Source organism: Castor canadensis, chromosome 6 (genome assembly GCF_047511655.1).
Source record: "Castor canadensis chromosome 6, mCasCan1.hap1v2, whole genome shotgun sequence".
In the NCBI taxonomy this organism is placed as follows: domain Eukaryota; kingdom Metazoa; phylum Chordata; class Mammalia; order Rodentia; family Castoridae; genus Castor; species Castor canadensis.
In genome coordinates, this window is record NC_133391.1 from 58,879,625 (window position 1) to 58,903,479 (window position 23,855).

General features: G+C 37.0%; 1 protein-coding gene across 4 annotated transcripts in view; it reads left to right on the top strand.

The window, feature by feature from the left end:
• Positions 1–23,654, top strand: part of LOC141424111 (protein Largen-like) — a 189,534-nt gene extending 165,880 nt beyond the window's left edge. For 3 of the 4 annotated variants that reach the window (XM_074076553.1, XM_074076555.1, XM_074076554.1), the window contains one exon: positions 19,245–23,654. In XM_074076553.1, the coding sequence (XP_073932654.1) occupies positions 19,245–20,027 (783 nt within the window). In that variant the 3' untranslated portion in view covers positions 20,028–23,654. Of the gene's footprint in view, positions 1–1,930; positions 2,000–19,244 lie in introns of all 4 variants that reach the window. The other variant, XM_074076552.1, reaches the window with a different exon arrangement.
• The last annotated feature ends 201 nt before the right edge of the window (positions 23,655–23,855 follow it).

The window sequence follows — 23,855 nt, forward strand, 5'->3', positions numbered from 1 at the left end:
CCTGGTAAGCACAAGGCCCTGAGTTTAAACCTTAGTACCACAAAAATTAATTAAAATAAATAAGACAAATACTATAATAAAATGAGGTGGTGGAAAGGGAGCATGCTCTTCTTTTAGTTTTTGCTTCCTGGTTCTACCTTCTGACTCTGGTGCTTTTAACATTTGTTACTTTTAATTTCCCTGTCACCTTATCTATCTACTCTACCTCAGATATTTGAAATTTCACAAAATGTTTTGTCAAAAATTTTTTTAAATGTTTTGTTAGATCCTATAATTCTTGGTTTCCTCATGTGAAAATCATATGTCCCAAAATCCATGTGCTTAATCTCCATATATTACATGTTAAAATTTTAAAATATTTGCACTCATGAATTTGTGTTAAATGACATACTTTTAAAAATTCCTGTATTAATAATAATATTCTCTTAAGTGGTACAATTGTTCCTTTTCTTTTAAGACCTCAGTAAAAGAGAAATTCTTGTTTTGAAGAAAGAAACAATATTCCTTGTTAACAACATAACCAATATGCTAATTGAGTTTTAAAAATAATAATTGGTAAGGTACAATAGACCTACATGCAATTTTAGCCACCGGAGGGCTTCAATAGTTTTATAAATATTAATATAATTATAAAGATAAACAATGACATTTATGTGGTTACCAAAGGCTTAAGTGTAAAATTACAATGTTTTAAGTGGGGTTACAGCATATAAAATATGCAGTAATTTTGTTGAGACTATAAACCACATATGTAGTATACTGGATGCACTGTACATAATGACATTTTAGTATGTGGTAATATTTTAATATGGAGAAAGAAATATATAATAGAGTTTCACAAATAGGATAAGTTTTACTGTTCATATGTTCATTGCCTTAGGAGGTTTTTTTTGCCATAACATTTTTAAAGGGTTAAGGAAAGTATTCTACATTTTGCTTCCTCTGATACCATATATAAATCATGTATATTATAGTACCATCCAATGCAGTTTTGCCAAAACTAAACAAGAATAGCTTTTGCTGTTAATGCTCTCGTTTCATGAAGAAAAAAAGAATTTCATGATGAAGTCTTTTCAGGGATTTAGCGACAGAATAAGGGGTGTGAAAGATCAATTTCAAATTCTTCTAGCTGGATGTGAGGGCGATCTGGCTGCGACATCTGTCATCCCATTGATCGCCAGGGTTGATTCCGCTGATCTGGCTGGCTAGGCGGGTGTCCCCTTCCTCCCTCATCGCTCCATGTGAGTCCATCCAAAAGCTGCACACTGGTGAATGAGGATGACCATCCCTGATAGAGGAGAACCCTTCTCCCATCAAGGTATATGAGTAGCTGCAGCTCCCCTTCTAAAACCTCCAAACAAGCTCTCAGACTCTTCTAGCAGATTTAAATGGCAGCTGGCTGTCTATGATGAAGACTTCCCTTGTTTTTCAAATTATGTGTAGCTTATTTTTATAAAATATCTCTAGAGCCCTGTGATACTGAACACAGATGCTTGGAAAGCCTATTCTACAAGAATCCCAAATTTAAAATTCTCCCTTCTCCTTCATCTCATATATTCTGAGTCATTAAATTTGACATGAAGGCATATTTTAACATGTGACTCCCCTTTCACCATTAAAAATGGAAGGCATCAAGTGCAGAAAGAAATAGCACAATGCTGTTATTAAACCAAAGATAACATCCCCTTGCGCATTCTACTTTGCACACTCCCATAATAATTGAGATAAAGCATGCACGTACTTTCAAGTTGAGAAAGATGTTCTTCAGACAAGCTTTAGAGATTTTCAAATGTTCTCACTAATGCCAAAATAATGTAATATAACTTCCCTGTTTGCATCATTTTCCATAATTTTCCCTGGGTTTGCTTATAACAAGAATAATCTTTTTTAATGACTTTCTTTATGGCAATGTCTTTCTACTTCCTCACAGCTCTGCAAAACCCTGGATTCTTCCATCACTTGTCTGCTTAAACCTTTTGTGGCTGCCTATGTCCTTCAGGTAAATACAAAATTATTAGGATAATGTTGAAGACCTTTGGGCACTTCTGCATCTCTTCACCTGCATCTCTCTTATATTCCTGTCCTCATATACCTACTCCTCTTCCTACCTCACCCTTTAATGTGCACATGCTCACATACACCAGACACGTTATAGTGCACCATATTGGCTAAGTTTCTCCTACTGGAATGATCGTTTTACTTTTCAGACTTCCTTCTTCTACTTTGCATTTTCTTGTGGCTGGAGTGCTTTTTCACGGTTCCCATATGATGCTCAAAGTCCACACAACTCAAACATGTCCTGACCCTTTGCTAGGCAGGCACTCTACCATCTAAGCCACTCTACCAGCCCCTCCTTCCTTAGTTTTTAAGTTAATAAAGTGGAGAAATAATGCTAGAAAAAAGATCCATTTTATCATCACACAACTAGTGAGAGTACAAATTATAACTACATCCAGCAATTCTACCTTCAAGTCCAGTACTGTTATCACTGGCAACACTTCTAGTAACAGGACTTTGAGTTACGGGATAAATGCTATTATTTACACAGTATAATTATGTGCTTGAAGATCTCATAGAGAGGATTGTTTTCTAATCCTTTTGATAAGTAATTTAATATTCCACACGAATTCAAGATGTCAAGTATATAATAGAATAACTTGCTAACATTCTTCTTTCTTTATATTATGTACCAAACATTTATCTCAGTATCTCCACTGACAGAAAATAAAAACATGCCAAAATGTCATTATAATGTAAATTTAAATACTTCTTTAGGTATCAGTAGATGAAATACTGCCATAATCTTTCAACATCTTCCCTCCTACAGAACTATTTCTGGAAGTATCATACATTTTGAAGGGATGTGACTACATATGCATATGAAAAAGAAAGAAATTAGAAATGTTATAAATATAGTTTATTTATTGGCCAAATTCATTACTTCAAAAATTTATAGGTATGGTTAAAACTGTAACCAGTGTATATCTCATAAAAAAGAAACTTTTGTACTGTTTTGCTGTTGATTCTTTTATGCTTGTCATTTATTAATTTACTATATATTCCCATTTCAGCCATAAAGGCACAAGTTTCCCTAATCCCTGGGAGGTTGCTACCTTACCATTCATTAAAGGGCTAACAGTAACTAAGAATGGCACATGGGGAAAGCACACTTAAGGAGCCCTGGATCTGAGGGTGATCTGGAAGATGCTTCCAAAAGGAGATATGAGTGCGAACTGTTGGAGGGTAGGGAGAAGTGTAAGTGTTGTAGGAGGAAACAGTGGGGCATAACTAGGACTAGGTATCAGAGACTCGTACAGTGACCCATAGCAGGGCGTAAGCTATAGGAGAAATGATCAGAGCACATAAGCCTGAGACAGGAACACCTGGTGTTCAGAACAGCACCTGGATCCTATGAGCATTGTAGTCTTACTGATCAATTAGTCTTTATCTTAGCAGTGTGAATTCATTTACAATTTTTAAATAATATATATTATATAAATATATAAAGAAAGTTCTCGCTAACTGTAAAGCAGAGAACAGATTGAATGGAAGAGAGTAGATTGATTCAGAGGAGTTTTGTGCTTGACACCTTACCGATGATGCTTGTGGAATGATTTTTTCCTATTTAATATTGATTGGAAAATAATGACAATGTAGGCTTTTTATGTTTTCCTTTACACTTTTATAAATGCCAGAAGATGCAGAGATTGAGACTGTAAGATTGTTAAATTATATAGTTCTATCATTTTGAGTTCCTCCCCTGGCCATGATTAACATAATTCATCATTTTGAGTTTAGATATCACAAAATGTGGCAGATGACTTTTTCACATCTACTAGGCTGCTGACACAACTATGATGGACTACTTTTCCCACTCTTCAGGAAGCCTCAGTACAAGCATGCTGTCTGCCAAAATAACAAGAAATCTTATGAAAACAGAAATTAAGGTTAGCAGTGACATTCACTGGTTATCATCTGTGGGCTTCCTAGAAACAAGTAAACACAGGACTTATAGGGTGATCATACTCATTGTGCATTTAACTCTGTGGACCTAAGTTGTGGTTTTTATTGTTCATTTATTCACATGTGCATACATTGTTTGGGTCATTTCTCCAACCTGCCCCCCTCTCCCACAATGCCCCCCTCCCCTCCTCAGTTCCAGGCAGAACCTCTTCTGCCCTTATCACTAATTTTGTTGAAGAAAAGACATAGGCATATTAAGGAAGACAAAGCATTTTTGTTAGTTGAGTTAAAGATAACTATACAGAGAGATTCCTACTATTGCTTTCATGTACTCATGTGTTACAACCCATGTTGATTCAACTCTAACTGATCTTTATATTGCTTTCTGGTCCCCTTCTCATGATAACCTCTGTCGTCTTAAGGTTTCTGTATTAGTTGCTCTGGAGTGGGGACATCAAATGCTTTCATGTTTTGGGTTTTATACCTATTCCTATATCTCCCATATGTGCTCTCCCCTTGTCATGTGATCCAAGCCCAACCATATTTTTGCATTTGCCTTTGATCTAAAGTCCACATATGAGGGAAAACATATGATTTTTGGTCTTCCGAGCCTGGCTGACCTCGCTTAGAATGATGTTCTACAGTTCCATCCGTTTACTTGCGAATGGTAAGATTTCATTCTTCTTCATGGCTGAGTAAAATTCCATCGTGTATAAATACCACATTTTCTTAATCCATTCATCTGTAGTGGGGCATCTTGGTTGTTTCCATAACTTGGCTACTGTGAATAGCACTGCAATAAACACGGGTGTGCAGGTGCCTCTGATGTAACCTGTGTTGCATTCCTTTGGGTATATCCTTAGGAGTGGGATTGCTGGATTATACGGCAGGTCTATGTAGATTTTTAAGAAGCCTCCAAATTTTTTTCATGAGTGGTTACTCCAGCTTATATTCCCACCAGCAGTGTACCAGGGCTCCTTTTTCCCCACATCTTCACCAACACATGTTTGTTGGTGGTGTTTTTGACGATGGCTATTCTAATAGTGGTGAGGTGGAATCTTACTGTGGTTTTGATTTGCATTTCCTTTATGGCCAGAGATGGTGAGCATTTTTTCATGTGTTTTCTGGTCATTTGAATTTCTTCTTTTGATAAAGCTCTGTTTAGTTCAGTTGCCCATTTCTAAATTGGTTCATTGATTTTAGGACGGTTTAGTTTCTTAAGTTCCCTGTATATTCCGGTTTTCAGTCCCTTTTCTGATGTATAGCTAGCAAATATTTTCTCCCACTCTGTGGGTTGTCTCTTTAGTTTAGAGACCATTTTTTTTGTTGTGCAGAGCTTTTTAATTTTATGAAGTCCCATTTGTCCTTTCTTTCTCTTAGTTGCTGGGCTGCTGGGTTCTAATGAGGAAGTCCTTGCCTATACCTATTAGTTCCAGAGTGTTTCCTGCTCCTTCCTATACTAACTTCAGAGCTTAGTGTGTGATATTAAGGTCCTTGATCCATTTTGAGTTGACACTAGTACAGAGTGATAGACATGGATCTAGTTTCAGTTTCTTGTACACTGGTAACCACTTTTACCAGCAACATTTGGTGAAGAGGCTGTCTTTTCTCCATTGTATATTTTTGGCACCTTTGTCAAAAATGAGGTGGGTATAGTTGTGTGGATTCATATCCAGGTCCTCTATTCTGTTCCACTGGTCTTCATGTCTGTTTTTGTGCCAGTACCATGCTGTTTTTATTGATACTGCTTTGTAATATAGTTTGAAGTTGGGTATTGTGATACTTCCAACACTGTTCTTTTTGCTGAGTATTGCATTGGCTAATCGCATTCTCTTGTGTTTCCAAGTGAACTTTAGGGGAGATTTTTCAATCTCTGTGATGAAAGTCATTGGAATTTTGATGGGAATTGCATTGAACATGTAGATTGCTTTCAGTAGTATAGCCATTTTTACTATATTGATTCTTCCAATCCATGAGTATGGAAGATCTTTCAACTTCTGTAGTCTTCTTGATCTCTTACTTCAGGGATTTCTAATCCTTCTTGTAGAGGTCATTCACATCCTTTGTTAAGTTTACTCCTGGGAACACTGCATAACTCAATTTTGAAGCCAACATTACTCTCATCCCCAAACCAGACAAAGATACCTCCAAAAAGGAGATCTATAGGCCAGTTTCCTTAATGAATATCAATGCAAAAAACCTCAATAAAATAATGGCAAACAGAATCCAACAAAACATCAGAAAGATCATATACCATGGCCAAGTCAGAATCATCCCAGGGATGCAGGGGTGGTTCAACATATGCAAATCTGTAAATGTAATCCAGCAAATTGACAGAACCAAAGACAAAAACCACTTAATCATCTCAATAGATGCAGAAAAAACCTTCAACAAGATCCAACCCCACTTCATGATAAAAGCTCTAAGAAAACTATGAATAGAAGGAATGTACCTCAACATTGTAAAGGCTATATGACAAACCCTATAGCCAACATCAGACGTAATTGTGAAAAACTGAAACCATTTCCCCTATATCAGGAATGAGACAAAGGTGCCCACTATCCCCACTCCTATTCAACACAATACTGGAATTTCTAGACAAAGCAATTAGACAAGAAGAAATAAAAGGAATAAATATGTAAAGAAACTATCAAAATATCCCTATTTGCAGGTGATGTGATCCTATACCTTAAAGACCAAAAAATCTCTAACCAAAAACTCTTAGACACCATAAACAGGTATAGCAAGGTGGCAGGATATAAACTCAACTTAGAAAAATCATTACCTTTTCTATACACCAACAATGAACAAACAGAAGGAATACATGGAAATAATTCCATTTACAATAGCCTCAGAAAAAAAATCAAATACCTACGAGTAAACTTAACAAAAGATGTGAATGACCTTTAAAAGGAGAATTGCCAATCCCTGAAGAACGGGATCAAGGAAGACTACAGAAGTTGAAAGATCTTCCATGCTCATGGATTGGAAGAATCAACATAGTAAAAATGGCTATACTACTGAAAGCAACCTACATGTTTAATGCAATTCCCATCAAAATCCCAATGACTTTCATCACAGAGATTGAAAAATCTCCCCTAAAGTTCATTTGGAAACACAAGAGACTGCAAATAGCCAAGGCAATACTCAGCAAAAAGAACAATGCTGGAGGTATTACAATACCTGACTTCAAACTATATCACAAGCAATAGCAATAAAAATAGCATGGTACTGGCACAAAAACAGACATGAAGACCAGTGGAACAGAATAGAGGACCTGGATATGAAGCCACATAACTATACTCACCTCACTTTTTACAAAGGTGCCAAAAATATATGATGGAGAAAAGACAGCCTCTTCAACAAGTGCTGCTGGGAAAAGTGGTTACCAGTGTACAAGAAACTGAAACTAGATCCATGTCTATCACCCTGTACTAGTGTCAACTCAAAATGGATCAAGGACCTTAATACCAGACCTGAAACTCTGACGTTCATACAGGAAGGAGCAGGAAACACTCTGGAACTAATAGATATAGGCAAGGACTTCCTCAATAGAACCCAGCAGCCCAGCAACTAAGAGAAAGAATGGACAAATGGGACTTCATAAAATTAAAAAGCTTCTGCACAACAAAAGAAATGGTCTCTAAACTAAAGAGACAACCCACAGAGTAGAAGAAATATTTGCTAGGTATACATCAGACAAAGGACTGATAACCAGAATATACAGGGAACGTAAGAAATTAAACTCTCCCAAAATCAATGTACCAATTAGGAACTGGGCAACTGAACTAAATAGAACTTTCTCAAAGGAAAAAATTCAAATGGGCAAAAAACACATGAAAAAATGCTCACCATCTCGAGCCATAAAGGAAATGCAAATCAAAACCACGCTAAGATTCTACCACACCCCTGTTAGAATAGCCATCATAAAAAACACCACCAACAACATGTATTGGCGAGGATGTAGGGAAAAAGGAACCCTCGTACACTGCTCATAGGAATGCAAGCTGGTGGAACCACTCTGGAAAAAAATTTGGAGGCTTTAAAAAATCTAAATATAGATCTGCCATATGATCCAGCAATATTACTTCTGGGGCTATACCCAAAGGAATGCAACAGAGGTTACTCCAAAGGTACCTGCACACCCATGTTTATTGCAGTGCTATTCACAGTAGCCAACTAATGGGAACAACCAAGATGCCCCACTATAGACGAATGGATCAAGAAAATGTGGTATTTATACACAATGGAATTTTTCTCAGCCATGAAGAAAAATGAAATCTTATTATTTGCAAATAAATGGATGGAACTGGAGAACATTGTTCTGAGCGGGGTTAGCCAGGCTCAGAACACCAAAACTCATATGTTCTCCCTTGTATGTGGACTTTAGATCTAGGGCAAATACAGCAATGTTGTAGGACTTGGGTTACATGACAAGGGCAGAACATATACGGGAGAAATGGGGTTAAATAGAAAACCCAAAACATGAAAGAATTTGATGTCCCTACTCCAGAAGAATTAATACAGAGACCAGTGTAAAGATCAGTTAGAGATGAATCAACCTGGGTTGTAACACATTTGTACATGAAAGCAATGCTAGGAATCTCTCTATATAGCTGTCCTTATCTCAACTAGCAAAAATGCTATGTGTTTCTTATTATTGCTTATTTCTAAACTTCAACAGAACTGGAGAAAAGCACAGAACAGGTTCTGCCTAGAAGGGAGGGGGGAAAGGGGGAGAGTGTGGGGGTGGGGGCTGGAGGGAGAAATGACCCTAACAATGTATGCACATGTGAATAAATGAATAAAAAAATGTTTACTCCTAGGTATTTGATTTCTTTTGAGGCTATTGTAAATGGAATTGTTTCCATATAGTCTTTCTCAGTTTGTTCATTATTGGTGTATAGAAATGCTAATGATTTTTGTAAGTTGATTTTGTATCCTGCCACCTTGCTGTAACTGTTTACGGTGTCTAGGAGTTTGGGGGAGTGTTTTTTGTGTTTTTTAAGGTATAGGATCATATCGTCTGCAAACAGGGATATTTTGACAGTCTCTTTACCTGTTTGTATTCCTTTTATTTCATCTTCTTATCTAATTGCTCTGGCTAGGAATCAAAGTACTATGTTGAATAGGACTGGGGATAGTGGGCACCCTTGTCTTGTTCCTAGTTTTAGGAGAAATGGTTCCAGTTTTTCACCATTGTGATGTTGTCTATAGGATTGTCATATATAGCCTTTACAATGTTAAGGTACATTCCTTCTATTCTTAGTTTTCTTAAGAGTTATAATCATGAAGTGCTGTTGGATCTTATAAAAGGCTTTTATTGCATCTATTGAGATGATCAAGTGATTTTTGTCTTTGCTTCTATTAATGTGCTGTATTACATTTATAGATTTGCATATGTTGAACCACCCTTGCATCCCTGGGATGAATCTGACTTAGCCGTGGTGAATGCTCTTTCTGATGTGTTGTTGGATTTGATTTACCATTATTTTATTGAAGATTTTTGCACTGTTGTTCATTAAGCAGATTCACCTGTACTTCTCTTTTTGGAGTTGTCTTTGTCTGGTTTTGGGATGAGTGTGATACTGACCTCATAAAATGAGTTAGGCAGTGTTCCTTCTCTTTCACTTCATGGAACAGTTTAAGGAGAGTTGGTATCAGTTCTTCTTTAAAGGTCTGATAGAATTCAGCAGAGAACCATTCAGGTCCTGGACTTTTCTTTACTGGGAGACTATTGTTGCTTCAATTTCATTTTGTGTTATAGATCTATTCAGGTGATTAATATACTCTTGGTTAAATTTTTGATGGTCATAAGTATCTAGAAATCTGTCCATTTCTTTAAGATTTTCAAATTTATTGGAATATAGGTTCTCAAAGTAGTCTCTGATGATTTCCTGGATTTCTGTGGTGTTTGTTTTTATCTCCTCTTTTGCTTTTCTGATTTTACTTCTTTGGGGTTTTTCTCTCCTCATTTTAGTCAGGTTTGCCAGGGGTCTGTCGATCTTACTTATTTTTTTCAAAGAACCAGTTTTTTGTTTCATTGATTCTTTGTATGTTTTTTTTGTTGTTGTTGTTGTTTCTATTTCATTAATTTCAGCCCTTATTTTTATTATCTCTCTTCTTCTGCTTGTTTTGGAATTTGTTTGTTCTTGTTTTTCTAGGAGTTTGAGATGTAGCATTAGGTCATTGATTTGAGATCTTTCCGGCCTTTTAATATATGCACTCATAGCTATAAACATTCCTCTTAAGGCTGCCTTTGCTGTGTCCCATAGGTTCCGGTAGGTTGTGTTTTCATTTTCATTAACTTCCAGGAACCATTTAATTTCCTCTTTTATTTCATCAATGACACACTGATCATTGAGCAATGTGTTGTTCAGCTTCCAGTTGTTTGCATGTTTTTTAACTATTGTTTTTGTTGTTGAGTTTGGTTTTAATGTATTGTGATCAGATAGAATGCATGGGATTATTTGTATTTTCTTATAATTGCTGAGGCTTGTTTTGTGCCCTGAGATATGACCAGTTTTGGAGAAGGTTCCATGGGCTGCTGAGAAGAATGTATATTTTGTAGAAGTTGGATGAAATATTCTGTAGACATCTGCTAGATCCATTTGATCTATGGTATGATTTAGTTCTAGAATTTCGTTATTGATTTGTTGTTTGGATGACCTATCTGTTGGTGATATGGAGGTATTAAAGTCTCCCACTACCACTGTGTTGGAGTCTGTATATATTTTTAGGTCCTTCAGAGTATGTTTGATAAAATCGGGTTCATTGATGTTGCATGCATATAAGTTGTTAATTGTTATTTCCTATTGGTGTATTTCCCCTTTTCTTAGTGTGGAGTCACCTTCTTTATGTCATTTGATCAATGTAAGCTTGAAGTCTACTTTCTCAAGATAAGTATTTCTACTCCTGCCAGTTTTCAGGGGCCATTGGCTTGGTAAATCTTCTAGCCTTTCACCCTAAGCCAGTTCTTGTTTCTCTCAATGAGATGGGTGTCCTGTAAGCAACAGTTTGTTGGATATTCCTTTTTAATCCAGGTTGCCAAATGGTGTCTTTTGATGGGGGAATTAGTTCAGTTAACATTTTCAGTGTTAGTTTGATAGGTATGTGGTGATTCCTGTCATTTAGTTGTTTTTGTGGTTTAAGGTTTTGATTTGTGCAGCTGAATTAGTGTTACTCTCTGATTCCTTGTGTTTTTATCTCCTGTGGTTTTGGTATTGCCTGTCCTTTTGTGGGTTTGTTTGCTTTCATTTTCTGTGTGCAGAATTCCTTGGAGAAATTTTTGTAGTGGTGGTTTGATGGTCCATTATTGTTTTAGTTTCTGCTTAATGTGTAAGACTTGTATTGCTCCATCTATTTTGAATGATAGTTTTGCTGGGTAGATTATCCTAGGATTGAAGTTATTTTTATTCAGTGCCTGGAAGACCTCACTCCATGTTCTTCTTGCTTTGAAAGTTTCTGATGAGAAATCTGCTATGATCTTGATGGGTTTACCTTTGTATGTTATTTGTTTATTCTTTCTTACAGCCTACAATATTCTTTCTCTATTCTCTGTGCTTGTTGTCTTAATGATAATATATTGATGGGTAGTTCTATTTTGGTCAAGTCTGTTTGTGTTCTGGATGCTTCCTGTACCTGAATGGGCATATTTTTCTCTAGATTTGGGAAATTATATTTTATTGTTTTGTTGAATATATTGTGAATTCCTTTTGCTTGTACCTTTTCTCCTTCTTCAGTGCCTGTGATTATCAGATTTGGTCTTTTGATAGAGTTGGTGAGTTCTTGCAGATTCCTTTCACAGGTCTTGAGTTGTTTGACTAATAGCTCTTCTGTTTTTCCTTTAATTTCAATTTCATTTTCAAGTTCTGAGATTGTCTTCTGCTTATTCTAGGCCACTGGAGTGGCCTTCCATTGTGTTTTATATTTTTGTTTCATTCTTTTTTCTGATGTTTCCCATATCATGGGTCACTTCCTCTTTAATGTTGTCAATTTTCATCCTTAATTCATTTATGTCTCTATTTATGGTGTTCTCTGTTTCATTTTAGTGTTTGTTTAATGTTCCTATGATTTCATTTATTAGTTTTGTGTTTTCTCATATTCTTTATTTTTGTTGTTTTAGAATTTCCGAGTACCTCTTGTATGTTTTGGTTAACCATGTGTAGAAACATCTCCATGAAATTCTCAGTGATTACTTACAGGATTTCTTCTTTCCGAGTGTTCCTGTGGGCTTCATTGGGTTCCTTAGCATAGTTTATCTTTTTTTTGTTGGATCCAAGATCTGGGATCTGCTTGCTTCATTTCCCTCTAAATCCTGTATTAATTTACTTTGGGCATGAGAATGGTTTCCATCCCTTTTTCATCTTCCCATCATTCCACTTTGCACTGTTTCTGTCCCTGGTTTGTGTGTAATTTAGTATAAGCTATGTTACAGTAGTAAAACTAACAAAACAAAGCAAGAAAAAAAGAAAAAGAAAAAGAAAGAAAGCAACAGGGATAGGTGGTGGACAAACAAAACAAACAAACAAACACATAAAAAAAATTCCAGGTTCAGGAACAATAGAATTTCAGTCTTAGTAGTTCTGGTGTTACTTCAGTATCCAGCCCTAGTGTTGATATTTAGGCAGAAGTTCTGTCTTAGTTTCACCAGGTGGATGGGGACACTCACCAGTTTTTTTTTTCCTGTCTTTGAGTGTCAGCTGCTTAGTCAGCTCCTCCCTCAGTGAGATGTGGCTTTTCCTCAGATTCTGGTTATCAGCTCTATGATCCACCATACGTTCTGCTTTGGAGTTGAGTTTTCTCTGTGCTTGTTTACTGGGGGCTTGTTTCTTTGCCTCTCCCCCTTTCTCTGGGGCAAGGTCAGAGATCCATCAACCGGCTCCCTGCTGTCAGCATGTTATGCTAGTTTGCTAATTGTTTTTCAATTTTGTAGCATCATTTGACTTTGGGTGTTGCTCATCGGCTCAGGAGATGAGTTTTGTGGGCTGCAGTGTTTTATTACCCACCCACTGTCAGCCCTTCTGCCTTTCTAGTCTTTGTTTACTGGAAGTTCGCATGGATATCAGCTCCTTGCTCCTCCCCACTTCTCCAGTGCACTCAGAACACTCTGCCCCCTCTTCTGTATGTTCTTTTTCAGTTCCTTGTTTATTATTCAGTTTATTTAGTTTTTTTTTTTTTATTTTGCAGGGCAGGGGGGGTCAGTCTGTCCAGGAGGCTATGCTGGTTTATCTCAGGGTTCGCTGGTTCGCTGTGGGACTACTGCATGCTGCTTATTTGCTCACCTGTTGGTCTGCTGGATGTCTCCCAAGCAGGTTTGGAGCTGGTGTCTGTCATAGGAGCCCTCCTGTTTTCTCAATGTAATGTGTTGTGGAGAAGCTTTGTACAGGATGGGGGTTCAGGATGTCAAAGTTTTGATTCTTCTTGGTGCTTTTTTTCTGCCAAGTGTGGTTCCAGCGTCTCAGTAAAATGCTTGATTTGTGGAGCTCATGCTGTCCGCTTCTGCACTCTAGTCACCATCTTGGATCCTCCTTAAAATATCTTAAACATCTTGGCTTTACAAATTATAAAGTTCTTAAGTTATTTCATGTTAAAAGCAACATAAGACTGGTGCAGTGGCTCAAGTGCCAGAGTGCCTGCCTAGCAAGCATGAAGCCCTGAGTTCAAACCCTGTACCTCCAAAAAAAAAAAGGAATCATAAACCATTGAAACTCATGTAATTTTTCAAGGCAGCCAGGATCTGTTAGTGTACTTGGACAAAGCATATCTAGACTTGAATTTTATATTTAGACTTGATCTATCTCTATTCTGTCTGTGTTATAGCTATCAAATAATTAGACTTAAATAGAAATGAACCCCATAAAACAACTACATCCACCTGCACTCTGTCAAGATACTTTTAAAGGTGAGGAATGTCAGCATCTTTAGGGGACTGATCTTTAAAATGGCAACCAATGCTAAACTCCCAAACATAGCCTGCAGGACCTCTTTACATACCTTTTCTGGGCTCTTGTTCATATGCTGTCCCCTACCTTACTCTTTACCAACACATGAAGAATTAGACTTACTGCTTTCATGCCCTATACATGCTGTTGCATATGCTACCAAATGTCTTTTCCTTCAAATTTCATTTTGTAATTCAAGTCTTCATTCAGGTATTACTTGGTTTGAAATTATTTCTGGACAGTGCTACCACTGGCCTCTTGGAAGCAAATCAGCTCTTTCTCTGGCCTCCTGTACCTGTATATCACTTAACACTGCACACATGCTGTATGAGAATTTTTTATTTGAATAAGGAAGAACCATGGCTAATTCTTTTTCTTTGACTGTTTTGGGGATTTGATTGTAACTATCAGGCAACTATATCCACATGCATCCCCACCTCCAAATCAAGTTCTTTATATGTTGAGGAAAGTAAAATTCACATTATTTATCATCTCTATCCTATACCTAGGCCTGACTCTGGGACATAACAATTTGTTTTTCTTCTCCTGGTAATACCTATCCAAACAATATGTCCAAACACCTAAAAAAAATTAAAAAATAAACTTCTAACATTCTCATTTAACCCACCTTTAGGGCAAAGGAGGAATTGGGGGTCTTGTTTTATCTTGTTTTTAATTTTGTCACATATAGAGGAGGAAAATCAGTTCCCAGCAGGCTCCATAGCAAACACTGGATGAAGCAGCGTTATGAACCCATGGCAGAGACATTTAGACCTGTTTCTCTGAACTTGAACCTCCTTAGAGTTTTCTAAGTACAGAACAATATCATCGGCAAACAGGGATAATTTGACTTCCTCTTTTCATATTCTTATCCCTTTTATTTCAGTCTCTTGCCTGATAGTTCTGGCTAAAATCGTAAGTACTATATTGAATATGAGTGTTAAGAGTAGACATCCTTGTTTCTGATGGAAGAAACAATGCTTTTAGTTTTTCCCCATTTGATATGATGATATCAATAAGTTTGTCATGTTGAGGTATGATCCTTTTAGCTTCTTCAAGGCTTCCATGATGAATAGATATAGAATTTTGTCAAGGACTGTTTTCTGTATCATTGAAATGATTATGTGATTTTTGTCCTTGTTTCTATATACATAGTATATTACATTTATAGATTTGCATATTTTGAACCATCCTTGCGTCTCTAGAAGGAAACCAATTTGATTATGATGTATGATCTTTTTTAAAATGTTGAATTCAGTTTGCAAGTACTTTATTGGGGAATGTTTGCATCTAAGTCATCAAGGATATTAGTCTACACATTTCTTTTTTGTTATGTCTCTTTCTGGTGCTAGAAACAGGGTAATACTAGATTTCTAGAATGAATTTGGAAAGGTTCTTTCCCTTTTTATTTTTATGGAGTAGTTTGAGAAGCATTGGTGTTAGTTCTTTTAAATGTCTGGAAAAGTTCAGCAGTGGATCCATCAGCTTTTCTTGCTGACTTTTTATTACTTCTTCCAGCACTGTGCACCTAAAAACATGAATGTCCAAGGTACAGTGTATCTCCAGAGTGCCTCTGAGAGTGGAGGGAGCAATCGAGCCACTGAGTTCTGTCCTGGAGGGAGAACCACATAAACTGGGTGATTTGCTAGCCCTGGTCCAGGTGCTCTCTGATCCTGCCTCCCATATGAAACCACACTGAACTGGTTTTGCTTCTAGTCACAGAGAGAAGAGGGTCTGTGCACTCCACTCGCTGTCACAACCCATGCTCCTTGCTGCATCAACCTCCAATAGGCTTGTGACAGAAAGCTCTCAATGCCACAAGTGTCTAGTCAAAGTGGAAGGATGTCCAGGAGGACCCTAAAGCTTTCTGACCCAAAGAAGTTTTGTCCCAAATTATAGGATCCTTGTCAAAACAGCTCCTGGTGACAACACTTGAAGAGTTTGCTGAGTGATGTCCTAAACTCCTTCTCCAAAATTTTAAGCCAATATCCAAACTGTATTCTAAAGTTGCAAGAATTGTAGCTATCTGCTACAGTAGGACAGTAGGTCTTCTGTTAGTGTAAGGGTTGTTTGCACTCCCTAGCTATCCTTATGCTTGCAGGCAGGTGCCCTGCCCACACACAGGGAGCCAGAGTTGAAGTTGTGAATTGCTTTTTACTTTTCTCTGGGCTTCCTTTCTAGTTCTCTGTGCTGTTTCAGTTTCCCATCACTTCTTTATTGGTTCCTAGAGTTCTTTCTTTTTTTTCTTCTCTCTCTTTGGAATATAGTTTTTCCTTTGCTGCTCTGACTCTTTTCACTCACAGAGTTGTGGAAAGGGTAATTCTATTCTTCCATCTTGGTAACTTCCCTCAGTTAATTCATTTTAACTGCTCTGTATTTACTTACCCAGTCATTTACTAATAGGTATTTTGGTTGTCTCCAATTTTCAGTTACGACAAAAACTTTGCAAGAAACACTGTGGTGTTTTTCTAGCCCTGTACACATCTGTTAGTTTCCCTAGAGTAGGCTAGGCTGGGTTCCTAAAAGAACTACTCCAAAGATAGGTAGCTTATCCAATTCATAACATATTGCTAAAAAGTTCTGTGAACTGTCTGAAGTTGCTTTTATACCAACAATGTATAAATTTCCCCCTTTTGTACATCATTGCGAGGAATTGGGAATATAAATGCTGTCTCACTTTTCTTCAGCCTGCATTTCCTCAATTACCAGTAAGGATGAGTATGTATTTATGATCTTAGGAAATGTGGTATTCATCTTATGGGGATTCTTCATTCATAATCTGTTTCTTCCAATTTTTTTAATGTATGTCTGTGTATTTTTGTGTACTTATATGAGCATGAACTTTTAATTATTTCATTTGTTTATTCATCTCAGTTGGTATTGATACTATATGGTTATTTTGTTTAAGAAAGACTTCAGGACTTCAAGTGGTAGAGCATTTGCTTAGGAAGAACCAGGCCCTCAGTAATGTGAAGAAAAAAAAAAAGAGGGGGAAGAGAAAGACTTCAGCAATTCTTTTTTTTTTTTTTTTTGTACTTGTGGTACTGGGGTTTGGACTCAGCAACTACACCTTGAGCCACTCGAGCAGACCTTTTTTGTGATGGGTATTTTTCAAGATAGGGTCTCATGAAGTACTTGGCCAGACTGGCTTTGAAGTGCAGTCCTCCTGATCTCTGCCTCTTGAGTAGTTAGGGTACCTTTGTGAGCTGGCTAGGAATTCCTTTTGATTGCTATTAACATAACTATATCAGGCTTCATCTGGTTATTTGCATGATACAAATTTCTGTCATTTTATACTCAGTCTTTCTTTGTCTCTTAATAGCACATTGTTAATAAATTACTTTACTCTGTATATATTTACTATGCTTTTTCATTTTCTTTTTTGGTTTTCTTATTTTCTGCCTTTTAAAGTTTTACTGAATTTTTACTTTTTATTCCTTATTTTGGAAGTTATAATTTTCAATCTGTTATTTCAGTGTTTCTCTAAACTTTTTCACATGCATTCTTGACTTTAGTGATTTTCCTCACACAGAAGAATACAATGACCTTAAAATGCTTGAGCTTTGATTATTTTATGACCAGATATGTTATTTTTCCAAGTATTTTACTTTCATGTTTTGAACTTTCCCCCAAATTAATCATTAATATATTATTGTTTTATAATTATTGTGTATTTTGACTTACCTAGTTAACAATTTGTATTCACCTCTGCTTCTTGCATTCTTTGAGTTTTTACTTTTCACTGGATTGGCATTTATTAATGCTTTTAATACTGAGCTGGAAGAAGTATAATCTTCCATTCTTTACTGGATGAATATATCTACTCTCATTTTTACAAAAAAAAATTGAACTATATAACAATTCTAAAGTTTTCATTCAGAATGAAATACATTTCTAAATTGTTGTAAGTCATCTATAATTTTGTAACTATTTCCTACTTGCTTAATTTGTGTTAGCTTATAAAAGTTTGGTATTCCTTTTTGTTGTAAATGTTTTTATCATTATTTTTCAGTGTTCTGTAGATTCACTGTGGTATGTCTGCAAGTTTATATTTTCCTGTTTGAAACTCTGTATACTTTAACTAGAGTGCACCACCATTATTTAAAAAAAAAACACTAACTAATTCATCTGTCTGGACCCAGCTTCTCTCACTTCTGGAACCATTTTTTAAATACTTGGAATTTATCATCATACTCTCGTCTCACACTGTGAGGCCCTCATAGTCTAGCTGCTGCCTCCCTCTCCAACCTCCTTTCTGCAGCCACAGCTCCTCCTTAAATCACTCAGGTGCTCTCCATCAAGGGACCATGCTTGAACCATGGCTCTTCTGCCAAGTACCTCCAGCTCACCTTTCAGGGAGCCCCACTCTGCTTTCTCACGGTGTCCTGTTCTCTTCTTATAACATGGAACATGCTCTGGAGTTGGCATTGGCAGTTACACTTTTACTACTACTTGTTTAAGGGTCTCAGTGAGATTGAGCCCTTAATAAGTACCAGCTACTGTACTACGCCATCAGAATATGATAGGGAAACATAATCAAGGGCCCTGTTGTCACTCAGATCAGGGTCAGTGAGAAACTATTTCATTATACCACTGCTCAACATACAAAATTATGTAAATCCTATTTAACACTTTAATTTACCTATAATTGTAGTAGGACTAAGAAGCCTTACTTCATGAGTGAGTGGAGCTAATATTTTACAGATTTGTAGGAATTAATTTGACAGGAGAGGTTGAAGCATTCCAAAAAAGAAACATTAGTATGTGCAAACACCCTAAGGTAGGCAGTAGAGTGGCAATTATGAGGGTCTGAAAGAAGACCAGAGAGATGTGATAACAGAAATAGAAAGGGAAACAGCAGAATTGAGGATGTGGAGTTTTTAGAAGTGAGACTGGTTACCAAGGGCTAATCCTATCTTGAGAAACACATCTGTTATTCAAATATCACGGTTTATCTGGCTTTTTTTCATTTGCAGCATAGAATGTTCTCCTGTAGCTTTCTACACCTTGAGTAAGTCCTATCTTATTTTTAAGATCTGGTTGTATTTTTGTATTGGGATTCTACCTTTGGTGGCTGTAGCAGAACAAAGAATACTACATCCACATAAATAATGTATTATATTGTAGGCATGTGGATTTATTACCACAAAAGTGGTACTTGGTATGATGGTAGCAATTCTGTAAATTTACTGACTGAAAACTTTAAGCAGCAGCAGAATGCACAGCTCAGTATTGTCAAGGCTCCCACAGAAGATTAGAGCTAGACAAAAGAACATGTTCCCGGTACATTTTCCTTTGGGTCATTCTTCAACACATTTGCCTTGTCCTTCCCGCCAGGTGGTTGACCAGATTGATACTCTGACTTCTGACCTCCAGCTAGAGGATGAGATGACTGACAGCTCCAAAACAGACACACTGAACAGCAGCTCCAGCGGCACCACTGCCTCCAGCATAGAGAAGATCAAGGTGCAGGCAAATGCGCCTCTCCTCAAGGGCCCCGCACACCCGACGACCATCCTCACGATCCTGAGAAAGCCAAACCCTCCTCCGCCTCCCCCACGGCTGACACCTGTGAGGAGAGAAGAGCCTCCCAGGGCGGTGCCCACGGCCAATCCTGTGCAGACCAATGGCACCCTGCTGCGCAACGGAGGCTTAGCAGGTGGACCCTACAAAGTCCTAAATGGAGATGCCTGCCGTATACCCAAGAGTGACGCAGACAGGGTTCCATTGCAGCCCCTGATGCAAAGACCTGAGAAAGATAGGTGTCCCCAGGCGGGGCCACGGGAGCGGGTGCGGTTCAGTGAGACTGTCCAGTATCATGGCTGCTGTCCTGACTGTGATAACATAAGGAACAGGGAGGCCCACTCACACGGTCAGCCTGTCCACCCACCAGGGAGGGCACCTTGCCTCGGCCCTCCTCTGCCACCTCCGCCCCACCTCCCTCCTCCACTCCACCTCCCTCCTCCACCCCATCTCCCTCTTGTCCCCCTAGAAAATGGAGGACTGGGAGTAAGTCACAGTAGCAGCTTCCCCCTTCTCAGACCTGCAACTGTGCCTCCGCCCATTGCACCAAAACCACAGAAGACAATCTTGAGAAAGTCAACCACTACCACAGTGTGATGTTGTATGACAATTTAAAAACATCTGGTTTTTTATTTCTATATTATAAACTTACAATGATAAGTAACGAGCACTTTCTACTCAAGCAATAAAAAGCCCAAATATGTTACTCCTGCATTCAACAAAGTGGCATAAAAGTCACCTGGTAAGTATGCAGTACATTGCTTCTATCCTGGGTTTGCATTATTTCAAATATTACATCATCAAAAACTGCAGAATAATGAAAAAGTCTGAATGCATTGTTTTTGCAGTTGACCCGTAACTAACTGTGACCTTCAGATTTCAAATATTTTGATTTGTTAATAAACCCAGGGTGATTTATTTTACTCACGCCTAACTCATCTATGCATTAATAACATGTCACACTCTTAACTTTGACCCAGTGCTTTCTAATGACAGATTTGAATACTGAAGGACTATTTTATTATTTTTCTAAAAATGTTTGTCACTAGTTTTGCATTACTAAATGCTGAGGAAAATACCAAAAAGTTTATTTTCTATACTATACAATTATGAATTATATGTTTAGCTACTATGTAATAAAATATTTTGATCTGTGGAAGTATCATGTCAATAAATAATAGTAAATAATGCCAACACCAAATGTTCCTCAGAACCAGAATGAAGCAGTAGTTTATTTAATCCTATATTAATGTTCATTGACAAGAGATTAGAGCCAAATACCCTGAGTGTGTGCCAGAATTTTCTAAATTAAATATCATAACTCATGTCATAAATACATCTCTGCATATTGGTATATATATGCATCCATTAAAGTACTTCTAGAACTATCTGTTGAAACTCACCCATGTTACCAAACCAGGCACACTCTCCTTGCTGTCAGAATCCTTGAGAACACACTATAAACCAGCACATTGAAGCTATGGGATGCTTTGCATCCTGCCTGCATCAGCATCCCTGAAAGAACCTATTCACAGGAAAATTACAGGAGAAACTATACATGTTTCTAGTAACAGGTTGTGTTCATTATCAGCCTTAAGCTTTTTTCTTCTGAGCTGAAAGATGTCATGGTTCTTTGCTGTTCCATAGCAGAAAGAGGGACTCTTTTCCCACTTCTGCCTTCAAATAAAAGTCATTCTCTTCTGTTGCATTTGCCAGCTTAAGAAACTTACATGGGTCAGCTTCAGGTCCCAACAGCATTGCTTTGGACTCATGTGATATTTTGCCCTGGAGCTAAAAATGACTTTATTTCCTCTACAGTCATGGGGAGAAAAGGTGCCTAAGAAATGATCCACTTAGGAGTAAAAAGAGAGGGAATCATGTTAGGTGGAAAATAATTTAGTGTGTTGTCTTCAATCATTTCTTTGTCACCTCTTCAGGCTAAATTGTGGTAGTTTGGAATATTGCTTTTAAACAGTTTTCTATTAAAAGATGATAATGCATTTGGGGAAGAATATAAAAAAGAAAATAAATTTTATTTTTACAGGAATGATCAAATGAGTAAAAACCAGAATGTCACATTAAATATTTACCCAGTGTGTGATTTTATCTTTATGTGCTGGACATGAAGGTAATGTAAGCAGAAAAATCTTAATTATTCAAAAAGTTATAAAACATAAAGATAATAGTTAAGAAAGGGCACAATCTAAAATTTCTTAACTGTATGACCAGTATATTTAAAAGATAGGATGCTATCACCCCTAAAAATAAATGACTGACTTGTTCAACACCAAACTAATGTGTTTTTAATTTTTCTTTTCCAATGCTAGAGATCAGCATTGATCTAATACATGCTAGGGTCTAATACATGCTAGGCAAGCATACCACTGAGCTACATCTCCAGCTTTTTTTATTTGTTTGTGGGTTTTTTTTTTTTTTTGAGACAAGATTCTACTATGTAGCCCAGGCAGGCCTTGAACTTGAAATTCTCCTGCCTCAGTTTCCCAAGAGCTGGTATTAGAGGCATGATCCATCACTTATGGCTTTGTTCTAATGTGTTTACTGCAGGTTTGATATAAATAAACCCAGGGTTTCATCATCTTTTTAGGCTTAATTAATTGCTGTGTTCCATTTGTCCATCAAGTGTTCGATCATTTGAGATTATAGATGACATGTAGATTTTTTTCTCTAGCCCATCTTCCTTCCTCAGCCAGTGACCAAATGATCACCATGCAGTTTGAAACCCTGACCATTGTTGACATCTGGGAACTACACTGGATCTTGAGATAGAATTTTCTTGCAATCACAAATCATCCACAGAACAGATTATTTGCTTGCTGTAAAGCAAGTTGAATTATTCAAACTGGTTGAATAAGGACAAATGCCCAACAAAAAAACCTATAGATTCAATCCCATCTCCCTCAAAGTACAAACAAAGCTTGCCCATGAAACACCATCTTTTCTGTTTGATTGGTGACCTATGCCAAAACCACACCTATTTTAAACTCATAATTATATTGACTGAGTTAAATCTCAACCCAAAATGGCATAGTTACTGACATTACTCTCTAATTACTTACTTATAATCAACATTAAATGTTAAACTATAACAGTACTGATACTTTTAAGTTTTTTACTCCAGGTGAATTTATTTTTTACTATTGTATGGAATGTATCAGTATGATTTTTGTCCAACTGGTAATTTTGAAACATTAACTATAACTTAGTATCTAAATATATAGAAGCATGTAAAACATGGACAACATTTAACACAGAGTAATTAAATGTCATAAATGGTAGTGTAGTTTTGTAATCAGCCAATGTTGCTTTCAGAATTTAAATTTTGAATTGCAAACTCTGCACATCATTCATTAAAACATTATGAAACATGGTACATCTTTGCTTTCCCTGAAGATCCCAGACAGAAATGCTTTCCTAATTTTCTGAAGAGTATTTGCTTTTTATGACATACATTTGTACAATTTTATTTTCATACGTTAGCACCACAAAGCTAGTGTCCATACTTCTGTGAAGGTGATATTCCTGCACACTGTGAAATACAGCACACTGCTATGATAACATCCATTCATAAACAGAGCATATTCCCATAGACAAAGTACTCATTAATTAAATAAGAATGGGAAAAATTGTTGCCTTTTCAGTTACATATTTTCCAATTTTTCAAGGTTATTATATCTATATTGATGAAAAGCAAAGAGAAAATAAAAACTGACCAAAGATCTTTTCTACCTCTCAACATTTATAGCAGTTTTAAAAGGATATAAACTATTAATTTTTAGGTTATACTTAAGCCAAATATAAAAATATCTTCACAAAAATACAAAAGTATGTAAACAGAGAAAATCCCCTCTCTTCCACTTTGATACTATGTTTACACCTCATTAACAGTATTCTGAGAAGAAATAAATCTGTTAGCAGATTTTTTTGGGGGTGAGACTGAGATTTGAACTCAGGGCTTTACATTTGTACAGCAACCACTCTACCACTTGAGTCACAATTCTAGTCCATTTTTCTCTGTTTAGTTTGGAGATAGGATCTCTGGAACTATTTGCCCAGGCTAGCCTTGGACCATAATCCTCTTGATCTCAGCCTACAAGTAGCTAGAATTACAGACCTGAGACACCGGCACCCAGCTGCCTAAATATCTTATGTTTGAATTGTAAGTGCTTTGCTATTATTTATTGAATAAAGGAATAAGATGCAGTATTTTATGGCTTTCTTTGGACTCTTTGGTACTTTCTTTTAGCATGACCAAAGCAGCAGCTACACAGTCCCTGGTAACATACATTATCTTTTATCTATAGATTCTAATTGTAGCTCTTTTAGGTATGCCTTAAAGAAATCTAAGTAGTTGTCCACATAATTATACTGGGAACAGTGCGATCAAGCCATGAATCACTGCCTTGC